Source organism: Leopardus geoffroyi, chromosome D4 (genome assembly GCF_018350155.1).
Source record: "Leopardus geoffroyi isolate Oge1 chromosome D4, O.geoffroyi_Oge1_pat1.0, whole genome shotgun sequence".
NCBI classification, from domain to species: domain Eukaryota; kingdom Metazoa; phylum Chordata; class Mammalia; order Carnivora; family Felidae; genus Leopardus; species Leopardus geoffroyi.
This window is the reverse complement of record NC_059342.1, coordinates 71,223,148-71,243,884: the sequence shown is the minus strand read 5'-3', so window position 1 is coordinate 71,243,884 and position 20,737 is coordinate 71,223,148. Positions and strand designations below refer to the sequence as shown.

The following is a 20,737-nucleotide window of genomic DNA, read 5'->3' as shown; positions in this document are numbered from 1 at the left end:
AGACAGACAGACAGAATGCAAGCAGGGGAGGGGCAGAGAGGGAGACACAGAATCAGAAGCAGGCTCTGGGCTGTTAGCACAGAGTCCGACGCAGGGCTCGAACTCACGAACCGCAAGATCGTGACCTGAGCCACAGTGGACGCTTAACCAAATGAGCCACCCGGGTGCCCCAGGTTTTTTTGATTGTTTCTTTATTTCATTCAAAAAGTATCTATCAGGCTTCTAGTGTGTTCCAGGCAACTGTGTAACACAATGGGACAAGAGATACCCTAGCCTTCAAAGAATTTGAATTCTGTTGGAGGAGAAACTCAGTTTCCTGATGGCAAGTTGTCTGGTCAGGAAGGACAGAAGGCTGTGGGGGCCCCTTTGGAGGGAGCACTTCCTGAGGAGATTGTGTCTAATCTGTGAGCTAAAAGACAAATAGGAGTTATCTAAGTAAAACAGGAAGAGGGCACTGACTCAGGCACAGAGAAGAACATGGGCAAAGGCTCAGGTGCAGGAAAGACCACAGGGTTTCCATGGGAATGAGACTATCCAGCATGGAGAGTGAGTTCCAGTAGGGGAACCGTAAGAGATGAAGCTAAGAGGTCAGCAGGTTTCAGTTCAGGAAGGGCCTCATAAGCCATGCTGAAGGCAGTTGTACATTCCAAATTAATCTGGAATTGCGGTGTAAAAAATGAGTCACGAGTGCCTGGAGGGCTCAGTCACTTGAGGGCTCAGTCACTTGGTTTTGGCTAAGGTCATGATCGCATGGGTCATGCGATGTAGCCCCGCATTGGGGCTAGACAATTGGGGCTACTCTATGCTGACCATACGGAGCCTGCTTGGGTTTCTCTCGCCCTCTCTCTCTCTTTGCCCCATCCCCACTGGCCTTCTCTCCTCTCTCAAAATAAATAAACAAAAACATGAGTCACAGAGTATTCATATATTTTTGCCTCTTTCCTAAATGACTTAGAATTACATATCAATCTATGTATCGATTTGTGCATTTTCTGAGTCAGATGTGGAGGCCCCTCAGATCAGCTGTCCCAAGGACATAGAGGTGAAGACCCAGGAACAGCAAGACTCCGCCAATATCACTTGGCAAATCCCCACAGCTAACGACAACTCTGGGGAAAAGGTAAGGTTTGTGCAAATACTTGCATCCTTTTCAAGTGGATTCTGAATGCGCTGCAAATATGTGCGATATTGAAGATTTACTAATACCCTCATGATAGTACTTTCTGTATAAACTCTACTCATAAATATTAATGCCTCATTGGATAAAAGAATGATTCACCTTGAATTTTTAACTAGAAATCAGAAAAAAATCTCTAAAACGAAAACTTTTATTCCGTGGACTTGTTGTATTGTATATCCCCTAAGATTACTTGACTAAAAATTCTTTGCCTCTTACTAGGCTCCAGTGATCTTTTAAGAAAAAGAAGATATGGAAACGATCTTAATTCCTATTTATGAACATATCTTTTAAAATATGAGCCCCAAATGACTGCATATTGGCCAAGCTGAAGGAGATTTCAGTGTTTTTAATTCAGCATTTTCCAACACAGTATTTTATTCAGAATACAATATTTTAATATTATATATACAGTAGCTTGAGATAATTATCCATCAGATGTTGGAAAAGAAATAAATTTATGATTTAACTCCCCTTGAACCTGTACTGTTAGTATTCACATACATGAAGATACTTTTATGGTACATTGTTTTCACAGCTGCATATAAATATACACAAATCATGGCAGACAGGATATACTGGGGTGGGGCCCACAACACACACACAAAACTGTTCTGATAGTTGTGTTAAATATACTTATAATCAAGGTCACTTAAAAAAATTAACTATGGGTTACATTCTCAGGATTGATTGATTGATTGAGAGAGAGCGTGTGTGTATGTGTGTGTGTGTGTGTGTTGTGTAAAACCAGCTTCTTTTTTTGTGTGGGGGGAGGGTATTTTTTTAATGTTTTATTTTTTCTAAATGTTTATTTATTTATTTTTGAGAGAGGCAGAGAGAGAGGGAGACAGAGAATCCCAAGCAGGCTCTGCACTGTCAGCACAGAGCCTGATGCAGGGCTTGAACCCACAAATTGTGAGCTGAAGTCAAGAGTCGGATGCTTAACCAACTGAGCCACCCAGGCACCCCTATTTTTTTTTATTTTTGTTTACTTTATGTTATTTACTGAGTGCAGTATTGGTTTCAGGAGTAGAATTTAGTGATTCATCAATTATATACAACACCCAGTGCTCATCATAACAAGAGACCTCCTTTTTCTTTCCTTTTTTTTTTGTGCAAGAGAGGGCGCAAGTGAGCAAAGGGCAGAAAGAGAGGGGGAGAGAGAGAGAGAGGGAGGGAGGGAGAGAGAGAGAGAGAGAGAGAGAGAGAGAGAGAAAAAATCCTACGAGGGGCAGAGAGAGAGAGAGGGAGAGAAAGAAACAGGGCTCACCCAAAACAGAGCTCAAGCTCATCCGAAGCAGGGCTTGAACTCAGGAACCGTGAGTTCATGATCTGAGCTGAAGTCAGATGCTTAACCAACTGAGCCACCCAGGCACAAGTGCCCTCCTTAAAACCCATCACACATCCAGCAGATGTATTTATTTTATAAATGGAAGTTTGTACCTTTTGATCCCCTTTGCCCATTTCACCACCCCCACCCCTACCCCCATCCCCTCCTCTGACAACCACCATCTCTTCTCTGTATCTATGCGTTTGCTTTTTTGTTTTCTTAGAGTCTGCATTAAATGAGATCCTATGGTATTTTAGGTAACTAAAGACAAGGTAACTTTTACATGTGAATTTGAAAGTGCAAATGTGACATCTAGTAGGTGATGTAAGTGTTGAACGATCAGTCCGTCATGTGTGGTTTTTACTTTTCACTAAAAGACCCATGAAAACATGCATGCATTGTTGTTACCTTCATCTTGATCGTCATCAAGCTCTAAGAAGAGCACAGGGACACATTTCAGGATCTAATGAGAAGTCACACTAAATGCAGCACCTGTGTGTTGAAATATTTTTAACGGTGCAATTGAAAAGACCAGGGTATTTGACTACAAAAGCATTTCTAAATTTGCATTTTAAAAATTTTCTAAATTAAAAGACAAATAGCAAACTTGAAAAAAAAATGCTTCGAAAGTGTCAAAAGTGAAGAATATGTATTACCTAACATGTTCATGTTATGTTATAACATAATTTTCAAAGGGACTAAGAAGGCAAGCATATCACTCAAAAAGCAAAGAACAGGGGTGCCTCGGTGTCTTAGTAGGTTAAGCATCCCACTCTTCATTTTGGCTCAGGTCGTGATCTCTCAAAATAAATAAACTTAAAAAAAAAAAGGAATGAATATGTCCATATTTCCATATCATTTATTTAATATAGGTCAGAGAACTTAGAGTGGGAACTTTCACATTGACTCTCAAATGCTGACAAATGGGAATGCAAATTACTACCATGTTTTGGGAAAGGAATTTTGTATTATCTATCAATACATTGTTAATGACTTCTGGTTAGTAATTCTGTTCTGGAAATGTATTATAAAGACATAATAAAAATATTTTAGAATTATCTGTACAAAACTGTTCACCCCAGTATTGTTTGGTATAGTAAAATTTGGGACCAATTTAAATGTCCTTCAATAGATTTTTTTAAATTACCATGTATTTATTCTATAGAAAATTACAGAGACATTTAATCTTGAATTCTAAAGACTACGTAACAGAATAAAGAGTGTTTTAAGATATTATGTTTAAAAAACAAAGAATAATATTCCATGTGTACGTCAGCTGCACAAACTATGTAAATAGTAGTCTGGAAAGAAACATGCTAAAAGGCTGTGTCTGATTTTTTTTTCCATTTCACTATATATATGAAATATTGATTGTGCCGTTTTAAATTTTATTTTCCCTAATAATATTTAAATATAAGAACAGTAAATACACTGTCAGTATTAACCTTAACTTTCAAAATATTTATTTATCTCTAAAAGGTATCCATCCATGTTCATCCAGCTTTCACCCCACCTTACCTCTTCCCAATTGGAGATGTTGCTATCACCTATACAGCCGTTGACCTATCCAGCAACCAAGCCAGCTGCACTTTCCACGTCAAGGTTGTCGGTAAGTCACAAAATTGCTTGAGTAGGATTGCAAAAATAATCCAGTAGTCCAAGGGCTTGGCTTCTCCTTTATCTTCAACAACTCCCTCCCCCCGATTCTCCCGGCTGGCTTTGAAACCTGCCCATGCCACTCCCTCTTTGAAACCTACATCCTCTTTAACCATTGCTGCCTCTCTTTGATTTCTTCCAATATGAGCCTCTGGAAAGGTTCCCAGTAATTGTCATCTGTTTTGTCTCCACAGCCATTTATATTCAAAGTCACTCAAGTGACTCTCGTCCCCTTCACTCACATACAAACTACTTTCATCAGGGGCATCACTGGTCCCTAGAGTTATTTCTACTGCACACTTTTTCGTTCTTATATTACATAACCTTTCCTTAGATTTTATCATCTTAGATTTTATTAACCACACTCTCCTTATCGAAACTGTCTCCTTCCCCAGCTTATCTGACAGCAATCTGTCTTGATTCCACAACCTGTTTTTCTCATTTCTCCTTCTTTATCTCTTTCCTACATTGCTTCTCTTCCTCAGACCGGCTCTCAAATGTGGATCATCCCCAAGGTTCAAGCCTTAGCCTTCTTTTCTCTCTCTCTCTCTCTCTCTCTCTCTCTCTCTCTCTCTCTAGTTTTTCTGGCGATTTTGTTAACTGACAACTTCCAGAATTCAATCTGAAGCTTAGATCTATTTTCTGAAATTCAAACCAATATATAGAACTGCCTATTCAACATTCCCAGGTAAATGTCTTACAGGCATTTCAGACTCACCCAAACCTAGCTCAGAATGGCACAACCAACCACCTACCTACCATGCAAAAATCTGGAAGTCATCCCTGACTCCTCTCCTTCCATCATCAACACTCAATTATTTCTCAAGTTCTTCTGGTTTCATCTACATATTGTTTCGGAAATCTGCCCTAGTCTCTTCACCCTCACAACCACTGCTGTAGATCAGTCCTTATTTTGGATGGGGTGCTGGTTTATTTCTTAGTCTTCCAATTGTTCTTTGTACTTTCGATCAATTCAGTAGATATTCAATAGATACCAGGTACCCACCACCAAGAAGTAATATGTGGAGAAATAGGATATGTAGCAGCCTGTAGTGGTCAAGAGCACAGACTCTGAACCCAATCTGCTTCATCCAAAAGTAGAGTATAGGGTTATTGTAAGGCTTTTAATTAGTTAAAATATACAAACCACTCGAACTAGTGCCTAACTCACATTAAGTTCTGTGTAAACATATTGACATTTAGCAATATTCACCTCATATATTTTAATCTGTTTGTTTAAAATTTCAATACAACAAGTTCATTTTATGTTAAGAATTTTACATAACTTCTTGAAATAACTAATGTATAATCAGACCGGCTCCTGACCCTAGAAATGATAGGATTTGGTAGAAGTGCATAGAAAGAGACTCAAGTAAAAATCTGTCTACTTCGTTTCAGAGTGCTTAGGTATTTTAAATGCTTTCTCACTTGTTTTAAGCATGAACTTGGCCAGTCATATGTAAAAGATGCTGGATTCATTTTTTGTGGTGCTATGATCTTAAACATGGCATTGTGGTTCAAGCATTTGCCAAGTTTCAGTGTTTCGCCATGAAGAGTCAGCACAGTGAAATGTAAAATACGTACTCAAGCGTCTGACTAGACACTAGCTGAGTTTTCAAAGTGTGAAAGAGAGAGGTGACCTGGGAAAGACGAGGAAGCGGGAGAAGGTGAGAGAAAGGGAGACGTGGAGAGAGGGAGGGAAGAGAGAGAGAGAAAGATAAGAGACAGAGAAAATATTCTAAAGCCTGCATTTTCTTGTTTCCTCAGATGACAGGGTGTGGGTGTCTTATTGATAAATGAGAGGAGGCAGGAATGCTTTGGCTTAGCTTTCCAGGGAATACTGCCTCACTTGCTTTGAAATAGGCTTTCTCTCTCTCCTTTGGACACCACGCCTCCGCTGGTACCTCCCATTCTTTTGACAGTAATTGACTGAGTCTTAGCACCCTCTCGTACTGCAGTTCGACTTTAAAATATTCGTCTAGAATCAGATAAGTGTAGAAAATCTTGGAAAGAACCGATTTGCAATGTCTTTGGGAAAATAGTAAATACCACCAGATTCTTCAGTTTAACTGTAAATTGACTCGACTGAGTCACTCTTCAAGCGCACAGACCTCCACTGAACATTTTTTTCACTTTTTTCTTTGTGCAGCAAGTTTTTCTGAGCCTGTGTGACAGGCCAGGTGCTATGCTATGCAGTGGAAACCTAACTGTGAGCAAGAGAGACTTCGTCACTGGTCCCCAGAGTTTACGGTCTAGAAAAGGAGTCAAACCAAAGGTGCTAGACCAATGAAATGACAAGCATGAGGAAAAGAGAAAATGGAATTTATTCCTAAGACGTAGTGTAAAACAGAAATCTCTACATTCTCACGGATACAGCTCATTTAATTTCGGAGTGTGTGTTTTCATATATCATGTAAAGAAACACCCTGGTCTGGATGCCTGCGGTTGCAATTTTCTAGCGTAGTGACCTCAGATGAGTCCCTTTATTTGCGTACTCTGAGATTTGGTCATTTCACTCCTTCCGCTTCTCTGGGAAGGTTCTCTTCACTTCCTGGCCGCATCCAGAATTGCCTCGGACACCACTGTGCATAGGGTGATTTTAGACACCTTTCTAGACACATTTCTTCTTCAACAGGCAGAGGGAAGTATAGCAAGAACCAGCTCTCTCTCCTGCCTTGAGACGAGGGATAACAAACTCTCATTGTCAAAGGAGCTCCAGGGCCAGCCTTGTGCTAACAAGGTCAAGGCTCTCTGCCAGCACAAGTAGACTTCAGTTCTCTTATGCAAACCTCCTTGTCATTTTTGAATATCAGTTGTGACTTCTTTGTCTGCTTTCCTGTCTTTTAGATGTGGAACCGCCTAGCATAGACTGGTGCAGATCCCCACCTCCGATGCAGGTCTCAGAGAAGGAGCATGCTGCAACCTGGGATGAGCCTCAGTTCTCAGACAACTCAGGTGCGAGCCCAGGGATTTTGTGGTCAGCATGGTAACACTGAATTATGTTTCCTTTTTAAAAGCTTTTTTAAAACGTTTATTTTTGAGAGAAAGTGAGAGAGAGGGTGGGGGCGGGACAGGGAGCGAGGGGGCCAGAGGATCCAAAGCGGGCTCTATGCTGATAGCTCTATGCTCCATCTGGGGCTTGAACTCCTGAACCATGAGATCATGACCTGAGCTAAAGTTGGACGCTTAAGCACCTGACACCCGCAGGCACCCCTTAAAAGCTTTTGAAAGGATAAAAGAAATGAAAAGCAAATTACATCTTGTCTAAGTGGTATGAATAATCACATAAGGTAATATGTTTTAATCTAGGATAATTACATGTCATTTAATATTATTAATCTTACCCATTCTTTAGGTTCCCTTCCTTCATTCAGTATTTAGCGGACATTTATTAAACCTGTACTAGGAGGACTTGAAGATTTCTATAAATTCACTGAATCTCTAAGCTTATATTATCCCTGAAGGCATAAACTATGCATTTTATTCGTATCTTTAGTACAGTTTATGTATTCATGCTCATTTCTTAAACATATGCCCCCAAAATGATAAAAGTTCATAGGACAGCAGAAAAAAAAAAAAAGAGCAAACACAACTGAATTTCATGTTAAAGGTTTCACTAACGCCCAGTAAATAATAATAAAAAATGCAAATTACATAGATTTCTTAATTAAGTTTCTGCAGGGTCCCAACAGACTGACCCATTCGAGGAAAATCACTTATTCAGCAAGAATGCCTTAGTCTAACGAACCTTTTGAGTCTACTACTTCTGCGTTATAGCGTAACATCGTTTGTTTTTCACTAGTGGCCAAATCAACGTAAGTTGCGTGCCCGTCTGGTTTGCATAAATAGAAAATGAAAATTCAAATCAAAGCAAGTGAGAAGTAAAGTGACTGCAGACCAGTCACCCCACAACTAGATCCCTTCTTTCCCTTCTAGGGGCTGTATTGATCATCACCAGAAGCCATACACCAGGAGATCTTTTCCCTCATGGGGAGACTGTAGTGCAATATACAGCCACGGACCCCTCGGGCAATAACAGAACATGTGACATCCACATTGTCATAAAAGGTATTCTCTTCATAAGCCTCAAAAAATCTGGTTGACATTTGTTACGTTTAATTGCTATGTTTTATGGCAGAAAATAGGCTGTGCGAAGCAGATTTGTGAATTTAGAATACTGACAGATTTTATTTACGTTTCCGATTATTATTGCTTCACCTGACGATAGGTAGAAATATTTTCTTCCAGGGTAGTCTTTTTCAGTTTACTTTTTTTTTTTAACCTTTATCTCTTTATTTTGAGAGAAACGGAGACAGTGTGAGTGGGGGAGGGGCAGAGAGCGAGGGAGAGAGAGAGAGAGAGAGAAAGGGAGAGAGAATCCCAAGCAGGCTTGGTGTTGCCATCGCAGAGCCCAACGCAGGGCTTGAAGTCACGGAACCATGAGATCATGACCCGAGCTGAAACCAAGAGGTGCATGCTTAACCGACTGAGCCACCCAGGCACCTCTTCCAAGGTAGTCTTTAATTAATGCTTCGTTAACATTTGCACTAAAGGTACAAAATATTATGGTCATAATTCTACTTCAAATAACTGAGGAGACAGGTTCTGAAGATGTACTTGCTACATAATGTTACCTACTTTTCATTCTTATTAAAGGAACGCCACAAACAGCAACCCCAACTCAGAAATAACTTTTAGCATTTCATAAAATTTGCACAGCCTCTAATTCTGATTACACATAGGTACAGCTTTTCAACTGTGTCCGCCTCAGAACCAAAAAGTGTCCGTTGTCACAAGGATTTATGCTAAAAGTTTTTCTAGGAATAGTGGTGGAAAGGGAATTCTTTTCAAACATCACCTTAGACTCATGGAATTTAATTTATGTTGTTTATACCACTGTATATAAATAGTCTAATTTTTTTTATACAGGTTCTCCCTGTGAAGTTCCATTCACACCAATAAATGGGGATTTTATATGCACTAAAGATAGTGCTGGAGTTAACTGCACACTAAGTTGCTTGGAGGGCTATGATTTCACAGAAGGGTCTACTGAGAATTATTACTGTGCTTTTGAAGATGGTATATGGAGGCCGCCATATTCCACTGAATGGCCAGACTGTGCTAGTAAGTTTTAATTTTTTTTTCTGGATTCCTTTCATATATGTGAGTATGTGTTTGGGTGTGTGTACATTTTTTAATGTTTACTTATTTTGAGAGAGAGCGAAAGAAAGAGGCAGAGAGAGAGGGAGACAGAGAATCCCAAGCAGGCTCCGCACTGTCAGCACAGAGCCTGGCACAGGGTTCCATCTCACGAACTGTAAGATCATGACCTGAACCGAAATCATGAGTTGAACACGTAACCAAATGCACCTAGACACTTAACCAGGCACCCCTGGGTGTGTGCACATTTCTGACCATTAAAGAGGAAAACTGCCTTACAATAGGGATTAGGAAAAAATGGTGCCATGAATTTGAAATGTCTGTGGATAAGAGAAATGTTCATCCCTTGATTTAAAATGTTAGCCCCCCCCAGAGACTGGTTATTGGTTGAATTGCTACAGGACAAGATTCAGTTTAAAGCAAAACCATCTTGGCCCTCTTATTGTTATTTATCAGAAATATCTGAGGAGACTTACTGTTCTTGATCTATAAACTTGAACTTAAAGTATAACCTTATAGTCTGCAGAAGAGCTTATATTTAAAGTAAGGTCCCACCAACAATGAAGCGACAGAAAGAGAAATCAAGGAATCGATCCCATTTACAGCTGCACAAAAAACCATAAAATACCTAGGAATAAATCTAACCAAAGAGGTGAAAAGTCTATACACTGAAAACTAGAGAAAGCTTATGAAAGAAATTGAAGAAGATACAAAAAAAAATGGAGAAAGATTCCATGCTCCTGGATAGGAAGAACAAATATTGTTAAAATGTCAATACTACCCAAAGCAATCTACATATTCAATGCAATCCCTATCAAAATAACACCAGCGTTCTTCACAGAGCTAGAACAAATAATCCAAAACTTTGTATGGAACCAGAAAAGACCCCGAATAGCCAAAGCAATCTTGAAAAAGAAAACCAAAGCAGGAGGCCTCACAGTCCCAGACTTCAAGCTATACTACAAAGCTGTAATCATCAAGACAGTATGGTACAGCACAAGAACAGACACTCAGATGAATGGAACAGAATAGAGAACCCAGAAATGGACCCACAAACGTATGGGCAACTAATCTTTGACAAAGCAGGAAAGAATATCCAATGGAATAAAGACAGTCTCTTCAGCAAGTGGTGGTGGGAAAACTGGACAGTGACATGCAGAAGAATGAACCTGGGCCACTTTCTTACACCATACACAAAAATAAACTCAAAGTGGATGAAAGACCTCAATGTAAGACAGGAAGCCATCAAAATCCTCGAGGAGAAAGCAGACAAAAACCTCTTTTATTTTGGCCGCAGCAACTTCTTACTCAACACGTCTCCGGAGGCAAGGGAAACAAAAGCAAAAATGAACTACTGGGACCTCATCAAAATAAAAAGCTTCTGCACGGCAAAGGAAACACTCAGCAAAACTAAAAGGCAACTGACAGAATGGGAGAAGATATTTGCAAATGACATATCAGATAAAGGGTTAGTATCCAAAATCTATAAAGAACTTATCAAACTCAACACCCAAAAAACAATCCAGTGAAGAAATGGGCAAAAGACATGAATAGACACTTCTCCAAAGAAGACATCCAGATGGCCAACCGACACATGAAAAAATGCTCAACAACACTCATCATCAGAGAAATACAAATCAAAACCACAATAAGATACCACCTCACCCCTGTCAGAATGGCTAACATTAACAACTCAGGCAACAACAGATGTTGGCAAGGATGCGGAGAAAGAGGATCTCTTTTGCATCGTTGGTAGGAATGCAAGCTGGTGCAGCCACTCTGGAGAACAGTATGGGGGTTCCTCAAAAAACTGAAAATAGAACTACCCTGCGACCCAGCAATTGCACTACTAGGCATTTATCCAAGGGATACAGGTGTGCTGTTTCGAAGGGACACCTGCACCCCCATGTTTATAGCAGCACTATCAACAATAGCCAAAGTATGGAAAGAGCCCAAATGTCCATGGATGAATGAATGGATAAAGAAGATGTGGTGTACACACACACACACACACACACACACACACACACACACACACAATATGGAGTATTACTCGGCAATCAAAAAGAATGAAATCTTGCCATTTGCAACTACGTGGATGGAAGTGGAGGGTATTATGCTAAGTGAAATTAGTCAGAGAAAGACAAAAATCATATGATTTCACTCCTATGAGGACTTTAAGAGACAAAACAGATGAACATAAGGGAAGTGAAGCAAAAAGAATATAAAAACAGGGAGGGGAACAAAACATAAGAGACTCTTAAATATGGAGAACAAAACAGAGGGTTACTGGAGAGGTTGTGGGAGGGGGGATGGGCTAAATGGGTAAGAGGCACTAAGGAATCTACTCCTGAAATCGTTGTTGCACTATATGCTGACTAATTTGGATGTAAATTTAAAAAAATAAAAAATAAAACAAGTTAAAAAAAATAAAAAAGTAAGATCCAACATGTGTGATAGGATGAAAGATCAGTCACATTCTCTTTAGATCTGATTTAGATTTAGAGCTATTCTATAATCTTAAATATGTGTATTGTTATAAAGATAACCAATATCTTTGTCTAGTGTAAATATTCTTTGGAATTAATAGTTGATCCAGTACCATAGATGGAGTTTAAATGCCAGTGTCTTGGAGAAAGGGTAAAGCCCGCTTACTTGAGCTATTTTTTATCCCAAATGAGGGAAGTAATTAGAAGCAGTATCATTCACCTCTATCACAGATTTAGACAGTAGGATTTTAATGCTGATACTACTAGGAGGCATTGTCTCTGAATATTTGGAGACATCTTGCTAAGGCTAACCATGCAAGCTTTTGATCCAAGGAGAAATTCTCTGTGGAAATTATACTTTCAAGGAATTATTTTCTCTAATATTTAGAAAAATTTCAGTGTCTATTGGTTAAAAGTGTAATATAAACATGTATGATACAAATTTATATAAACATAAAAGATTTCTTTGACCCAGGCAGGATTTTTCAGAAATTCCCAGAAATACAATTAAAAAATTTTTACATCTCTTTTTCCCTTAAATACTCATTTTCTTAACGTGGTTGTAAGCTAAAGAATAATTTATCAAAGCAAACTCATCACTGGGTAATTTGGTACAGTGCTGCTTGGCTCGTGGTTTATAATGCCTAGAAACTTTTCCTAACTGTCATCTCCTGTTTTTCTAATGATCCCACAAATTGTTTTAGAATTAAAATACTAAGTTACCATTACTCCAAAGACAATTAAATCTTTGGGTTGGAACACCAGCTAAGTGAAACTGTTTTCTCTAACATTTTCCAGTAAAGCGTTTTGCAAATCATGGGTTCAAGTCCTTTGAGATGCTGTACAAAGCAACTCGTTGTGATGATACAGATCTGTTGAAGAAGTTTTCTGAAGCATTTGAGATTACCCTGGGGAAAATGGTATGTCAGTAGTATTGTCTGTCATATTTTAAAGGATACCGTTGAGCGTTTTCGTCGCGTCTCAGGGTAACCTGCCACTGGAATTCCTTGTCCTGATGACTTCCCTCCTCTATGTAATCCAGACTTTTCCCTCATATTTAGAATTGGTCATAGGTTTTGGACGTCTGGAATGAATTATAAGTGACTCTTTATTAAAACATTTTGAACTTTTTAAAACATTCTGAGTCAGAAAGCCAGAGAAGCGTGGGGTCCGTGTGGTTTGAAAATGTCTGCTTTGTTATTTAAAGTATGACAAAAATGCCATTGTAGGCTGTATTTATTTTAGGATGGGATAATTGAACATTGAAAGGGCTTTCTTTTTCATGCATTTTTGTTGAGGATTCTTTCAATGTTTACAGGAAAGCAAAGCAATATATTTAACTTGTGTTGAGCATCTCAAAGGCAGGAAACGTGTTCTATACGTATTTGAATCCCTAGTGGAGTAGGCAGCTTAGATTTGGGATAGATTCTAAGAGTGGAATGGGTGGTAGTAGATGTGATGTGCAGTGTGAGAGAAAGAGGGGAGGCAAGGAGGCAGAGTGCCCAGGAACACGGGCGCACGAATGGGTACACATGGCTGGGAGTGTCTCAGAGGATCTTTTCTGATGTCTCTTATTTTCTCAGCGAACAACGATGCAGAATGATCAGCTGAGAGAATAAGGATGGGAAGGAGTTGTTGAGGTTTGGAAAGAGAGGTGATGGTACCAAATAATTTTCTAAAAAGGCACAAATGAATGTGCTAAAGAAAGGTGCTAGGATTGGCCAGAAGCAGGTGTGTGTTTTCTTTCAAGCTGTAATCAACCATGTGGGTGGGTGCATGTGTGGACAAAGCAGAGCAATCAGTTTAGGGTTAAGGGTTCTGCAGACAAACAAGTGAAGAAGGGTGCGTGTGAGAGAGTAATTCAGGAGTAATTCATAATAAGGAGGTGAAGAGACATCAGGCTGAGAGACGGTGAAGAGATGGAGGGGTCAACGGATTATAAATCTGATGAAGTCAAAGAATTCCAAGAGGAGGAGAGGGTGCAGTTATCGGGCATGATGAGGTCTGAGGGTATGGCCATGAGAGCAGGTGACAAAGTAAGGCTGGAAGACATGAGGAGAAAGAGAAAAAGGAAGTGAGAAGCCAAGGTGAAGGAAGGATTAGCTGGATGGATACAGAAATCCCCAACAATTATAGCAGGGAGAGTTACTGGATGTTCTTAGAAGGAGGGGGTGATGCAGAATGGGGAAAGGCTGTTGGTAGCGGCCACATGGAGAGGCCATCTACTATACCATGAGCTTCAGCACTGTGAGGCTCTAAGGAGGGGTGAGGGAGCATGATCTGGAAACAGCAGGGAAGAGTGAGGAAGATACTTCCTCCACCTCTATGCCCACAGTTTGGGGAAGCTGGAAAGTGAGATGACATTGAGAGCAAAGGTAAAAGGAACAGAAAGAAAGGAGATGAAAAAAATAATAGGAGATTCGCTGATTACTGGCTGTGAGTTCCAAAGGGCAGAGGAAGATTCTGAGGACTTGGAGATGGGTGGGAGATAAAGTCAGAGGAAAGGGATCTAAAGAGCCATATGGAGTAAAAGATCAGAGACAAGAGATATGCCAGGAGTTCTGGGCTTCTGGGGATCAGTGATATAAACAGAGACAAAAAGGCATGAAAATAATTGTGGTGATTCACAGACACGGGAGGCTGTAAGGGACGGGGCCTGGAGGAGGACCAGGAGTGTGTCCAGGAACATGCAGGGCTCTAGCCCTCTCCTCTCTCCTGTGGATAGAATTGTGAAGGTCAGGGGAAAGAAGGGCTTATCCAAAGCACACAGAGATGTGATTTACATTTTATACTTTTCATTTTTTATTTGCAGGTCCCATCATTTTGTAGTGATGCTGATGACATTGACTGCAGATTGGAGGACCTGACCAAGAAATATTGCCTTGAATATAATTATGACTATGAAAATGGCTTTGCAATTGGTAATTATGTTATGTAGTGTCAGTAGTTTGCAAGACTGATCTGCAAAATAAACTAATTCCAGAAGAGTGGGACAAATTAGAAAAATTAACTTTTTTTAAGCCACAAAATTCTTGAAGTGATAAAAAGAAGAATAAGTCACATTATGATCGTGATAGTTTAATATTTATATGATAGGATAGTACTAAAGCAGTTTTTATATGGCATTCAATTAAAATTGCAATTAAGCCGTGAATTTAAAACAGTTACACGTGTAAAATGCTCCGATTCCTCACCAAGAATATGTTAAGACTCAATCTGTTCAGGTCGGATATACCTTCTGGTTGAATTTTGATGTTTTCTGCATGGCATCTCTAAACATTTTTATTAAGGTTATTCCTAAGTCTGGTGTGTGATTTTTTGCTGGCGTATCTGGCCATTTTGCTTACTGCCTTAATATTCCTGGTAGATTTTAGTAGTCACTCTTGGGTCTTTCATTAGCAAAATCATCAACCTTTCCAGTAATTATATTTCTGATTTTTATCGCATTGTTATAAAACTGCCAAACACTTCCAGAATGCTGTTTTTAAAAATAATAGTGATAACAGAATAGTGTCATGGTTAAGCACCATGGACTCTAACACTAACTTCCTACATCCAAATTCTGGCTCTACCACCTGCTAGCTTGTGGTCTTGAGCAAATTTGTACTCTGTGCCTTACTTAGTCTTCTCACCTATAAAATGGGTATATAAGAATTCTAAACTCATAGGGCCATTCTCAGGATAAATTGAGTAAACACAGGTACAAATAAAGTCCTTAGAAGGTTATCTGAGACAATATTAGTTGACATTACAGCAGACATCCTTTTTGTTTCTCGCACTAATCACATATATCATATTTTTAGTGACTTAGCATGAAGAGTGATGTTGACCTTTGCTTTATACTTTTTCAATTTTAGAAATATTATTTTGCATATACTTTTATTGCAAAAATTTGAAAACTACCAGAGCCCAAAGAATGAAATAAAGATAATCCACATAAATAATCCTGTAAATAATTCCATTAATGTACTAATATATGTATATATAATATACTAATGTATATGTATACACACATATAACTGTACATGTATGTGTGTATATGTGCCCATATTATCTTATTAACCTGAATTTTTAGTTAACATTTTATTGAGGACATTTTTCCTTTATTAAATATTATACTTCAATTTCAGGGCCCACATATTATTATTTAATCAATCAATTGCTGTAACTTAGGTAAACAACTTCCGGTTGGTAGACTTTGGGGTTTCTCTCCATTTGAACTATTATATAAAACTTCTCAGCGAAAATTTCGGACATTAAAGTTTTAGGTAGGAAAATATGAAGTGGCATTGGTAGTGACATGACTAGAGTAACAGGCCTCTTCTGCCACACGTGACCCAAGTTTCCCCTCCCATGTTACTGAGGTAGATTATTGAGGGTTTAGGGATACACACAGAGAGAATCACTTGCCGTCAGAAGACTTTGAGATAGGCAATGTTTGTCATCCGATAAGGATCAAAATAACAGTTTTCTAGATTCAGACATGGACAGATGGTACCACTGATCCTAAGAGATAAGCCTTCATCCTTGAATGCCTTTACAATGGAGAGTCCCAAGATTAGCGTAATATTTATTTTAAAAAAAACATTTTAATTTTTAAAGAGAGAGAGAAAGAGCATGAGTGGGGAAGGGACAGAGAGAGGGAGACACAGAATCTTAAGCAGCTCCAGGCTCTGAGCGGTCAGCACAGAGACCCACACGGGGCTCAAACTCACAGGCCGCGAGATCATGACCTGAGCTGAAGTCAGACGCTTAACCAACTGAGCCACCCAGGTGCCCCAAGATTAGCATAATTTTTTCTAACAACTTGATGAGTCATAATGTATGAAAAATATACTATATATATATATATATATATACTTTATATATACTTTATATATATATATACACTTTATATATATATATACACTTTATATATATATATATACTTTATATATATATATATATATATATATATATATATATATATATATATATGGTTTGACCTCATGATAGTCTTATAATTCAAATGAAAATTAAAATGAGATGCCATTTTCAACCTGTCAGATTAACAAATTCAAATAAGAATCATAACATCCAAACTTGGCAAGGGTATAAGGGAAAAAAAAACATACTCACATATTGAACACAGAGGAGAAATTGGAGGACAGTGGACAATATGTGTCAAAAGGATTAAAAACACTCAAGCCTGAAATTCTCCTTCTAAGAATATTCCTCAAGGTAAAAATCATGCCAATATGCAAAGATGTACTCCATTTCATAAATTCTAAGGTGTACATTTTTCATCTGAACATCTCTGAAATTGGAATATGTCTTCTCAATAATGGTGCTTACACTGTATGAAATCATATATGCACAAGGATGTTCAAAATTTTAAAATAACCTAAAAGTCTGAAAACAGAAACCTGGTTATTTTTTGGTATATAGACATAGAAGAGAATATTATGAAAACATTTGACACAGAAATGCCATAATATACCATTGATAAAATTAGAAAAAGATTACTAAATAATATACACATAGTATAATCTTTTATGTTTATATCTATTCCACTGTTACACGTATCTGTATGCATAAATGTGTATGTGTGGGTTTATATATCCATAGAAGAAAATCTTGCCTAAAATGCTGTAGTTGTTACTTCTCTGTGGTGGAATTATAGATAATCTACACTTTTTTTTTTTGGTCTTGCTCATCTGTTTTTCTATAATGGCTACCTAATACTTGTGGGAAAAACACTTAGATGAAAAACAAAATTTTTACAAAATTATTTATCGTAGGCAATTTTAATAGCCCAAAACAAGTTAAACAAAAAAAAAATTTTAAGCAGCTTATTTTATTTAAAAATCTATTTTAAATTTTATTTAAAATTTTTAAACAGCCTACTTAGGTGGACAGGCCTGTATAAATATAATTTGATATTTATAATTTTTTAATGTTTATTTATTTTTGAGAGAGAGAGACAGAGCATGAGTGGGGGAGAGCAGAGAGAGAGAAAGAGACACACAGATTGCGAAGCAGGTTCTAGGCTCCGAGCTGTCAGCACGGAGCCCGACGTGGGGCCCGAACTCACAAGCTGTGAGATCATGACCTGAGCCAAAGTCGGACGCCCAACCGACTGAGCCACCCAGGCACCCCAATATAATTTGGTATTTAAAGCACATAAGAAAGCAACAACAATATACTCAGGCCAATATTCGCATCATTTACTGGGGTTTTAGAGTGAGTCAAATACTGAGCTAGATGGTTTATGTATATTGTCTCAGTTATCCCCCAGACCTGTGCGGTAAGAATAGTGACCTCAATTTATAAAAGGAGAAAGTGTGGTTCAGAGAGATGAAAGTAATTTGATGAGGACTGTACCCTCACATCATGAAGCTACAATCTGAATCCATGCAGGGAATCTAAAGAATCTCAAGTCTCCATGTCACATCCTCCAGCGTGGTTACATCACGTTTAACTTACATGCTATCTTCAGAAACTGACCCCACTCTAAAGTATGATGTAGCTATCTTGAATAATCCCCACAAAAGGAAACCTGCTCATGTGCATTAAGTTCGTAAAGCTGATATTAACATTTTTTAAGAGAATGGAACAAATCCTGAAGGGAAATGGGAATTTATTAAAATTCTGCACCCACATCCTATTTACCTCTAAAGCTGAAGTAATTAACTATTAGCTCAAAGATAGAATGGCTTACAGGCATAGGTAACTCCACTGAGACTTTTCTTTCTTTTTGGTGTAATTCTTTGGTAATTTAAATTAAAGTGATGTGCCTAAAAATTATAAAATTATAGATGAAAACTATGAGGTTCTAGAAGAAACCCTGTATTCAGTTCATTATGGACATCATTCAGTTCATTATGGACAATTTAAGAAATAATCAAGGGCGATCTGACTTGTGGCTTAACATTAAAATCTAAATGCTGCTAAAGAGGCAACTGTAGAATCTTGTTTCTCTGCCCCAACTCTCTAGGACCTGGTGGCTGGGGCGCGGCTAATAGGTTGGATTACTCTTATGATGATTTCTTGGACTCCGTGCAAGAAACACCCTCAGGTGCCAGCAAAGCCAGATCTTCACGAATGAAAAGAAGCGCCCCATTATCTAACCACAAAATTAAGTTAATTTTTAACATCACAGGTAAGGATAGACTGTCTATTTGAAAAAACAATATTGTGGGGAAGTCTTGAAACCTATTTCAAGTGTGGAAACCTTGAAAATAGGTGTGGAAACCTATTTTGCAAATTTTCCATGTCTTATCATTCTTAGGAAATAATCCTGGAACCCAAAACTAGGGACAGCACAGTCCCCTAAGTTTTGTCATTCTTTTCAATTTAATATCACAGATACATTTTATGATTCTCGCAGCAACAAGTAGCCTTCTTTGTATTCATTTTGACATGACACACTGAGGCATGTTTTTAAAAAGCAAGAGCTTGCAGAAATTTAACATGCTACATGGGAGAACTTCATAAAAACAATCCAGATCCTGCATATAAGAGAAGGATTTAAACAAATTGCATTGTTCCTAATATTGTCCACGTACTAGTTGTTCAGTAAGTAGTGACTGAGTTTGAGTTTATCTTTCCTGGAAGATTCTAAATATGCCATTTCTTCTTGCTGAAGAACTAACTACAGTTTCCTGAAACACCGTGTGTGCCGTGTTATGTTTTATTTCATCTTGTTTTTATCTCAGCTAGTGTGCCATTACCCAGTGAAAGAAATGATACCCTTGAACTGGAAAATCAGCAACGACTCATTATGACTTTGGAAACCATTACAAATCAACTGAAAAGGATCCTCAATGAGGAGCCCATGTATTCCTTTCAGCTTGAAACTGACATGCTTGTAGCCGAGAGCAATTCGTTGGAGACTGAAAAGGCTTTCCTTTTCTGCAGACCAGGCTCAGTGCTGAGAGGGCGGATGTGTGGTAAGACTTTTCCCTGCAATACAAAATACCTGGCGCATAGTGGGTCAGATGAGATGCACAGAGCTGTTTTACAACTATACAGGGATACTGAAATGAAGCATTTCGCTCTTGCTGTGTGGTCCTTACTACTATTCTGTCTGAGGAGTCTAAGTAACCACTATTGTTCAGGACAAGAAAACTATTTCACGTATGGGACTCAGATCCTTAGAGTTCACAGCTTTCAACAACATCTCCAGTAATAATAATAACGAATACTTTTGGACCATTTCCATAGGCTGGCTGAGCACCTCTCGTGTTTAATTCTGTTTACCAATTCTGCGAAGTGCTCTTATTATTAAGCACATTTTATGGATGGCAAAACTGAAGCCAGAGAGAGAGGCTAGGCACTTAGTAAGTCTTACCCCTTAAGACAGTAAGTGGTGTAGCTAAGATTCCCACCCGGGTAGCCAATGCCAAGTTCACGTGGCATAGAATCAGCCATTTTAAAGTGTACAAGTTCATTGGTATTTAGTACATTCATGATGTTGTTCAGCCATCACTGCTACCAAAATATTTTCATCACCTCCAAAGAAGATCTCATAACCATTAAGTAGTCATTCCTCATTCTCCTTACCCCCAGTCCCTTAATTTCTAACCCCGACTGCCACAGTCTGGATCAATTCCAGCCTGTTTCCCGTATAAGCCGATTGTTTATAGATACTGGAAACTCCTCTAACCAGGTTCTGTACACTCAACTGGACCAAATGACATGAGTCTGGTGCCAGTCTCTCTGTAGGCATGGGATCTTGCCTCCTGGATGGAAAACCTGCCTCAGCAGTTTTTATTGCTTTTCCCAGAGCTCAGTTGGGTGATCAATGCAGCCCAGCAAAAGCACATTAAAGTGGTCATTCTGAGCCTGCTCTTGTTTCCTCCCTACCTTGTGAATAAAAATTAGAAGTCACCTTGACCAGTGTTCTGCATTTCTCAGTGTGTTCTTGAGACTGCCTGTAGCAGC

General features: G+C 38.7%; 1 protein-coding gene across 2 annotated transcripts in view; it reads left to right on the top strand.

Annotated features, from left to right (window-relative positions):
• Positions 1–20,737, top strand: part of SVEP1 (sushi, von Willebrand factor type A, EGF and pentraxin domain containing 1) — a 200,418-nt gene that overhangs the window by 81,080 nt on the left and 98,601 nt on the right. For both annotated transcript variants that reach the window (XM_045469414.1, XM_045469413.1), the window contains exons 8-16: positions 1,002–1,120; positions 3,987–4,116; positions 7,011–7,118; positions 8,100–8,231; positions 9,093–9,287; positions 12,611–12,732; positions 14,625–14,733; positions 18,789–18,953; positions 19,510–19,743. In XM_045469414.1, the coding sequence (XP_045325370.1) occupies positions 1,002–1,120; positions 3,987–4,116; positions 7,011–7,118; positions 8,100–8,231; positions 9,093–9,287; positions 12,611–12,732; positions 14,625–14,733; positions 18,789–18,953; positions 19,510–19,743 (1,314 nt within the window). The remainder of the gene's footprint in view (positions 1–1,001; positions 1,121–3,986; positions 4,117–7,010; positions 7,119–8,099; positions 8,232–9,092; positions 9,288–12,610; positions 12,733–14,624; positions 14,734–18,788; positions 18,954–19,509; positions 19,744–20,737) is intronic.